Genomic DNA, 9,576 nt, shown 5'->3' with positions numbered 1-9,576 from the left:
AAGTAAATATTTGTGTAATTCATCCAAGAAACAATAAAATTTTGTAGGAAAAACAGTCCAGATCTCCGACAGATATTGTTTTAATGATCAAATTGAATAATTATTTTCTGGGGAGGCAACCAGAAATCGTGAATCCATTTACGGCCAAAGAAGAGAAAGTAAGATCGTTTATCTCCCCCCTTTTGTTTTCTGTATGAACTAAAATCTCTTTAAATTCTCTCATTTCTCCTGCTTGAAGCAGTCATTTGATCTACCGTGAAAAAGCCCAGTCCTCATATAGCCGTTCATTGTTATATATTGACATGAATATTTGTAATTGTATTGGGAATTTCAAATCTGGTTTTTGATTCAGTGCAAGGTTTGGTTTACCTTAAAATTTTGTCAAAATTTATTGATTGATTTGTGCTAAAAAAAGTGACGATTTTTATCTTAAGAATTGATAGGCTCATGAATTTTAACTGGATTTTAATGTTGGGTTTTTCTCTTTAGATTGAATAAAGCTGAAAGGAGAGAAGTTGAAGGAATTTTTTTAGTTTAAGTAGTGATGGGGAATCCATTGTTTTATGAGATATTGGAAAAACCAGCAACAAGCTGTATAATAGGAATCTGTAGTGGAATATGGTATTACATCCAGAAGAAGAACATTGGTTATCAGCATGTCGGTTTAAGTTACGAAACGGCGTTGGAAGGGCAATATTGGAGAGTAATTACTTCAGCTTTTTCACATATAAGTGTTCATCTTGTTTTCAATATGAGTGCCCTTTGGAGTCTTGGTGTTGTTGAGCAATTAGGCCATTTAGGCCTTGGAGTGGCTTATTACCTTCATTACACACTTGTTTTGGTTGTTGTGTCGGGGTTGCTCGTGTTGGGAATGTACCATTTGTTAATTCAGCGGTTTAAGATTGAGTATTTCCGGCGAGTGACTGTTGTCGGTTATTCTTGTGTTGTTTTTGGATGGATGACGGTTTTGTCTGTGAAGCAACCTTCATCAAAGTTGGATCTCTTTGGATTCCTTTCGCTTCCTATTAGTTTTGCGCCTTTCGAGTCGTTGATTTTCACTTGGATAATTGTTCCGCAAGCAAGTTTTGTTGGACATTTATCTGGAATCATTGTGGGGTATGCTATAGCTTGGGGCTTGATTCATGGGATGACCAGTTATTGGGCAGCTTCCATGGTGGGATGGATTGCAGTAGTTTCTGCATTTAGTTTGAAACATTCTGGTGCATATGATTTCGATTTTCTTGAGATCGAATCCATTACAGATCCTTCATTGCCTTGTATCCGGTTTATCGGAGATGGTAGAACCTTGCAGATTAGTACAGTTCCGGTTGAAGGCATTCAAATTGTTTAGTTGGTTTGTGAAGAATGAAGGTGGTGGTTTTGCTTTGTTGATGCTATCACAGTTGAAGGCATTCATTGCTTTGCTTTGCTTTGCTTTGATAATAAAATTCCCAGGTTTGTTTGCAAAGCTTTATACAAATTTCTTCACTGACTTGGCTTGCAAGTCACTCATCACCAAGCATTCTATGTATATGCTTTTAAATAGACTTTAAAAACAAATGAAAAGAATTTAAATATTTTCTTTTCAACGAGTATTAATTGATCTACAACCAAAAAAAATTGAGAGGATACAACAAAACTTGTTCAAAAATATAATTTTAATATGGGTAAAGTATAGTAATGGTCACTGAACTTTTCTAAAGCTTTTATTTAGGTCCCCCAACTTTTAAAACTTGCAATATAATCCTCCAACATTTAGTTTGTTTACAATATGGTCTCTCAACATTTAGTCCGTTTGCAATATGGTCCCTGACGTAATTGTTGGGGATCATATTGCAAACGGACTAAATGTTGGGGACTGTATTGCAAGTTTTAAAAGTTGGGGGACCTGACTGAAAGCTTTAGAAAAGTTCAGTGATCATTACTATAATTTACCCTAAATAATATCAGTTAAAATAATCATATCATACTTTGTGTTAACTTGACGTAAATCATAACTTTTATATTCATTTTTATAAATGCATATTTATGAGAACACAATGTACGTGAGTAGAACATAAGGTGTGCACTAGGCACATCATTGTGCCAATTATAATGTATCATAAGATGTACTTCAAGTGCAAATCATATTATGTGAACTCACAGTGCAAATACATAATGTACATGAATGTACTATAACTTAAATTTACTCAACTTAATATCATGCCAAATTTACCTATGGACTTTTTAAAATATAATATATTTACTTATTAATCAATGTCTGAAAGTCATAAACACTTAAAAATTCATCATCATAAAAATTGTACTTGGATAGTTTATACCCTAAATCATTCATAAAACTAGATGAAAATATTATGAAAATAATCCACAATTAAAAATAATATGAGGTTGATTTATCACAAGTCTTCATTGATCAAAATAATTAAATAAATAAATTAGACTCACATTTGCCTCACAACCGAACTTTTATATAATACTCCTTACTCTTGTGCTTTTTTCTTTTCTTTTGGATCGCTAAGTTTATCGTGATATGACAACGTCATATAATAACATAAAATATTCAACTATATGTTATTATTGTACTAACATAATCTAAACTTAATAATATAAAAGTCTATAAAAATAAAATCGATACTAACTTGATATAAAAGTAAATCATACTTCCATCATAGATTCAAACTTCTAAAACATACTCTTTAAATTCCATAATTATTTATTTCCATCATCAACCCTTCAGCTTTTGCTAATTACAAAATCAAATCACTAATTATGAACTCTTTCTAGAATTCACCTTAACTTTTCCATTACATTCATAATAGCCCTTCACCATTATGATCATTCTACATAAATTTCTAAAATTTATAACACCTTATTAAAATATCCAAATCAACACTTAAACATTCAAAAGCTTGAAAGTTCATCCTAAACTTTCTTAGACTTTTCAAATTCAACCCTTTACTTTAATAAACTTGCAAATTGCTCCCAACATATAATCAAACTCCAAAAATCAACATACTAATAAAATTTCCTGTATTGTAATATTTTACTCAAACAATACTTTTACATTTAATAACTCGCAATCAAGTCCCTAAACTTTAGGACTTTTCAAATTCTACCACTAAATTTTACCAAACTTAAATTTTGGTTCCAATCAACTTCCCAGCTTAAAAATTCCAACATTTCAAATGTTAAAATTCAACATTGAACCCTCCAACGATCACATTTATGCAATAAGATGCCAAAATTATCAAAACTTGTAAAATAACCCTTTTTCTAATTCAAGCTTCCAAATTGATCTCCAAGTCACATAGAGCACATCTAACATCAATTCTTGATCATAGAAAATTTTTCAATATTTCCCCCTATTTTCCCTTGAATGGTCGAATATTCCAAGAACCATAAAGCTTGATTTCCATTCAATTTCAATCATGAATTCAACTTCCTTACCTTAAATTCATGTTATTCTAATCATCATAACAACAAATTAAATCCAACTCCATCAATTCTCCATAAACTTTAAATTGGCCCAACCTAATATTAACATGTATAAATAATTTCAATCATCATACATGTCTTAGAATTAATTTCAACCTCAAAAACATAATGATATTGCATCAAATCTTTAAACTCCGCAAACCCATCATAAACCCTAATCAATAATTCTCAACATCCAAGCATGTTTAACTTGAATCTCTTATACCAAAAAATAAAGAATTTGATGGAGAACATTTTTCTATTTCATAACTTAATCCAAAATCCTACTAAAATAGCTCAAAAATGAAAAAGATTTTTTTTTCTCACCTTGTAGGGGTTTACGGCAGCAGCTGATGGAGGAAGAATAAATCTTGATTTTTCTAGTAATTTTTATAATATACATGGCATTTAATCTAATTAAATTGAATTTTATTTATGAGAAATCCTTAATTTGCCATTAATGAATCTTGAAAATTACCAAAATTTCATTGCACATTAAAATATTCTTTAGTCAAAGATGAATCAACTTGGCTTTGACTTTCTACTTTGGCCATGCAATTTTTAAAAATTGCATTTTCATCACTAATTTTTCACTGTTTAACCAAATATGAAAAATTAAACCAATCTGAGCTAAATTTCTCAAATCTAAATTATGTAAATAACATTTCCATCCCTTAACTAACATTTTTCAAATTTTTGTGAAATTCTAACTTGATCCGATTACCCGATTTCTATACCGAATTTATCGTTTTATAGCTTTTAATACAAATCCCGTATTAAAAATATGATTACCACGAAAGTTCTTGTTTTAGGTCAACATGTTCACTTACATGCTAAAAATATATTACTTTTTCAAATTATATTTTTGGTCCCTAAACTTTTACATGTTTACACTTTAGCAATCAAACTTTCAAAACTAATATTTTAGTCAGTAGTCAATTCAAATTGAATTTTTTTTAGTGGAGTCATGTTCACCCTTAATCATCATCAATACTATCTAGACCACTCTAAGATATACATCACACAAAATTATTATACTCCAATATCATCGGGCCTAATACTGACTACGCATGCATCATTGTTAAAAAGTAATATTCATTCTATCAAAATTAGTCCTAATAATAATAAAAGTGGTGAAAATATTTATTTATTATATTTTTTTTATAAATATGTGATAAATATAAAGAAATATTTGTTTAGATACTTTCAATCATTTGACAATAAACATTCATACCTCTAATATTTGCCGTACTCAAACCCATAATCTCAAGAGATAACAACAAATTCTTTAATCATCGAGGTAACTTGGTTTGTACCATTTTATTTATTTAAAAAAAATGAAACTAGGGACCAATTTACGACCTTAAATTGAATGAAATTATAGAGCTTAAAATATAAATTGATAGTTTTAAAATCTGTATCAAATATAGTAGAGATGAAAACATGATGGATTGAGATAATTTTTCAAATATGACCTAAAACGTATATCTTGATTCAAATTTGGTCTAACCCAAAGTTTAATATTAATTTATCTATCTTAAATATAAATAAAAAAGATATAACTGATTAAGTTCCATCATAATTTTTTAATAAACACCGAAATTTATGATTATATATTTAACATTCTTAATTAGTACTTGAAACTTGAAAAGGAATTTCAAATTATCTATTTTGACTTGATATTTTAACAATCAATAAAGTTTTAACATGGATCGATTAAAATATAGATATCATTAAGTATCATATGTCACAATTTGATTGAGTATTGAAATGTTATATGAGCATTATGTATTAATTTGATTTTTTTTTCTAAACTTAATTATCAATTTGATAAAGAAAAATATATACAGAATTTTTTTTAACGATTTATATACTAACTTGTTTATTAAGCCATATTATGTCTACTAAAAACAAAAACTAAAGAAAGAAAATGAAAACATTATTATGATATAATAATTGTTTATATAAAAGTATAACTAAAAAATAGATAAATATTATGCGTAGATTCTCAATTTAAATTTATTATGATTTAAGTCACATTATATTTGTTCCAGAGTTATTTTAATTCATATAATGTATTTTGATTTTTATTCAATTCATTTATATTACAATAATTCTTGGGTACTACTAACTAAAGAAAAAAACATAATCCATTCGATGTACATTTTGGAGGAAAAAAAACAATTCTTGGGCACTACTAAACAGTATCTAATAAGGCATTGCGAATACAAACCCAATCCATTAGTGAGATTTTGAGTTGTTCCATTTCTTTTCTTCACTTTTTCTACATGGAATTGCAGAATTTGGTCATCGGCTTCATAATCCGTATCAGTTTCCAGAAGGGAAATAATATTCCATCTTACTAACCAAGTTCATATAGGAGGCTAAAATTGCTGTTTGACTGTCACAGGCTCTTTTTATACATAATACATGTATTATTTTTGTACATATTGAAGACACCAAATTTTGACCAATTAATATTGTTATATATTATATACAATAATGTTTACATCAGATTGGTAGCCCAGCAGTGACTAGTAACACGTGGCCCAACAATGGCCCGAAGTGAAGCACTTGAACCGGTCTGCTTGTATTTCCATCTGAACCGGGTCCAAATTGAACCGTTGAACTAGGGTTTGGAAACCCTAGTTCCTTCTCTCTTTGTCTCCTGACTGAGCGCCGCAGCCCCAACCTTCCAAAGGTCCCACGACCAAATTCCTCGTTCCTCGATCAACAGCCCCCACGAGTCTTCGCCACACACGCCTCTATCCCATGCTTCTCGGCAACAGACCACCATCGTGGATGTTTAGGACACCAAAATAGCAAATAACAAGTGTTTTAGTCCAAACAAACCTCTGAAAATTCGGAACTAGAGATAGCATTATTATGTGTATAAATACCCATGTAATCAACGATATCAGGGGGGAGGACACGACTTGTACACAAACACCACAAATCTACAGCAAATATAGAGAAACAAGCCGAATCTTTGTACAACGTTTGAAAAGAAATAAAGGTAGCGTTTTTACCTTATTTTGTTCGTTCTTGGTTACTTGCATGCGTAGTTACTTGTATTTTGTGCTTGAAAAACCCCAAAGAAAAACGTTTTGGCCGATGACAGAGGGGTGGATCTTTTGAACTTTCGATCTTCGATCTACACCCGGAGGCTTGTTTTCCTAAAAAACTATTTGGAAATTCAAAGTGGGGAAGGGAAAAGCTCTTAAAAAAATGAAATGTTTTTTGGATTTGCCGCCGATGAACGGCGGCCGTCGCCGTTCAACGGCGGCGACGAGGCGGAGCAAGGGTGGCCGGATTCTGGGCTGCTCATCATGTTCATCAGTTTGATGAACAAATCAGAGAAATAAGAAAATGGGGGGGGGGTTCGGCTGATGAGGAGAGAACAAATGAAGTTTTCTTAAAAATTTTAAGTTATATACTCGGCCCACGAAGACCCGCGTGACCCGACCCGCAACAGCCTATACCCGCGTGTTTTTTGAAAGGGGGTAAACTGCGCCTTTTGACCCTACCGTTTCCATAACTTCTATTTTAGTCCCCAAATCCGATTCTTAAATCCGATTTCCTTTTGATTTCGACCCTGAATTAAGATTTTCTTTTAATTTAGTCCTTTTCGGGATTTTAATTCTAATTTTTTATTTATATATTTTATAGTATTATTATTTTTTTTATTTTATTTTTACATATATGTGTTATTAGTATTTTATTATTTATTTTATTTATTTATTATATATATCTATATGCATGTATATATTGTATTTTTTTTACAAGTTAATATTTATATAAATATATATATATATATATATATATATATATTTTATCTTCTTTCCCTCGATTTATTTTACTTTTATTTTTATGTTTATTTCTTGTTATTTAATTTTTTTTTGTCGTATTTTATTTATTTACATTTGTTTCTTTATTTATGTTATTCTCTTTCGTCTTTATTTTTTCATTTCAGTTTTATTATCTCAATGTTGGTCATGTCGTTTTCTTTTTGTCCTTATTTTATATGTTGTTAGTTTTTTTCTTTATTTTATTTTCAATTTATTTTCGTCACCTTTATTTTTCTAACGTTTTTCCTTGATTCTGTAAGAGTACGATTTCAAAAAACAGTTAAAGGTAAGTTTTGGATCGTTATTTTAACTTTTAATTTAAATTTACAATTTTCTTAGTTAAGACAACTGGAAATTATGTAGTACCGAAAGGGCAGTTCAAGGGTGCTAACCCTTCCTTGACTGTAACCGACTCCCGAATCTGACACATCTTTGGTAAGACGCAGATCAGGTAAATTATAAGGTATCTGGTCAACCCATTTATTTTTAAATAAATGATCGGTGGCGACTCCAATCCGTTTAATCCAAGTCGAAGCCCAATTTCGGGGCCCAACCGAAAGACGATTGCGACAGCTTGGCGGCTCCACTGGGAACGTAAGTGAGTCAGGCTAAGGTAATTTCCAGTTGTCTTTTTAACGAAAATGGTAAGTTTAAATTTTAAGGTAATATTTCGATCTTTTTTACTTACTTTTGATTATATTTTCGAGTAAATAGTTGGACTAATCGTTTTCTCATGATTTCAGACTTCAAAGTTTTTTTCCATCTAAGGCTCTATACCCGAGCTCCAATTCCTATTTTAAGTGGGGGTGAAAGCGACGCCTTCGTGTGAATTTATTCACCGTGCGGGCATAAGGGAATGTGTCCCCTCGAGTTTAACTTAGTCCATACAAGCCTGTGATGGGTTTAGGACTAAGGGTCTGGCAAGCCCAAGGGGGCACCGACAAGGAGAACTTGGGTACCGTTTTTTTAAAACCTAAACCGGGAGACCATGAAGAATTAGAGCCTACCCCGAAACCACGTTCCAAAACTTAGGATATTTTTTACCCTAACCATGTTTTTGTTGCGCTTTTTCCTTCCGTCATTTTTTTATTTGTATTTTTATTTTACTAACGTTTTTGCCTTTGTGTTTGTTTTCTAGCATTTGCATCATTACAAGAGGCTATTGATCCCTAAAAAGCGTTTGTTATACACAAAATAATTTGAATTAATGGACAAAGGTGTTGTAATACAAGAGATTGAAAACGCTGAGGCACGACTATGGTCCGAGAAGGCTCAGAAAGAGAAGGGAGACAACCTTCAGGGAAACTATGTGTCGGAACTGGTTAGTTATGCCGCTGTCAGCCTGAAACAGAATAATGTCCAAGAGCTGCGAAACATTTGGGACAGTTGGAAGAATGACAGAAAGCAGAAATTCAGCCAACGATATGGTGATATCGCCCTCTTTCTCCATGTCAAGACTGATGAGCCCTTACTCCGAGCATTAATTCAATTCTGGAACCCTGGATATAGTTGTTTCACCTTTAACCAGGAAGACATGGTGCCTACTATCGAAGAGTATACTACTCTACTGCACTGCGAAAGCATCAAACTAGAAAGGGCATATATTAAACATATCAAGAGTCAGCCCTTCAAGAACGGACTGGCCAAGATTGCAGGGGTTGATGAAAAGTGGGTGACTGATCGACTCCGGCACAAAGGTAGCGGGGAAGGAATCGAGTGGATCCATATAAAGCAACTAATGAAAAACCACCCTGATGAGTGGAAGACTATAGACCTTTTTGCACTGGGTCTGTACGGTTTGATCATATTTCCGAAGGCTTTGGGGTGCATTGACGCTGCCGTGGTGGAACTATTTGAGCAACTTTCTAAACGAGTTAACCCAGCACCAGCCATCTTGGCCGAGACCTTTCGATCGCTCAACCATTGCCGAAGAACTGGCGGAGGAAGATTCACCGGGTGCATTCAGCTCCTTCAAGTCTGGATTCACAGCCACTTCTAGAAGACTGACGGGGTTGCCTACCGCCGTTTCAGCACCACCTATTTACCTCTAGGTGAATTTATTACCTTAAAATGGCATGAAGGCGCTTCGAAAGAAAAATGGATGAAGGTCTTTACGCATCTTCAAGACCGAGATATAGTCTGGAGAGCCCCTTGGTTATTCCTCAGTGATGTTCTTTTTCGATGTGGTGACTCCGACACTGTGACCTTACTTGGACTTTGGGGAGCAGTCGGGTATGCTCCGCTATTAGCACTT

At 32.7% G+C, this 9,576-nt stretch overlaps 1 protein-coding gene across 1 annotated transcript; it reads left to right on the top strand.

Moving 5' to 3' along the window:
• The first annotated feature begins 430 nt into the window (after positions 1–430).
• LOC120153068 (RHOMBOID-like protein 13) lies at positions 431–1,385 on the top strand. Its single transcript, XM_039165081.1, has one exon. It carries the CDS (start codon positions 545–547, stop codon positions 1,349–1,351), a length of 807 nt encoding a protein of 268 aa, XP_039021012.1. The 5' UTR covers positions 431–544; the 3' UTR covers positions 1,352–1,385.
• Positions 1,386–9,576: the final 8,191 nt, after the last annotated feature.

Source organism: Hibiscus syriacus, unplaced genomic scaffold (assembly GCF_006381635.1).
Source record: "Hibiscus syriacus cultivar Baekdansim isolate YM2019G1 unplaced genomic scaffold, ASM638163v2 tig00111098_pilon, whole genome shotgun sequence".
Lineage (NCBI taxonomy): Eukaryota > Viridiplantae > Streptophyta > Magnoliopsida > Malvales > Malvaceae > Hibiscus > Hibiscus syriacus.
Note: the sequence above shows the minus strand (reverse complement) of the source record. Positions and strands in the feature narration are given on the sequence as shown.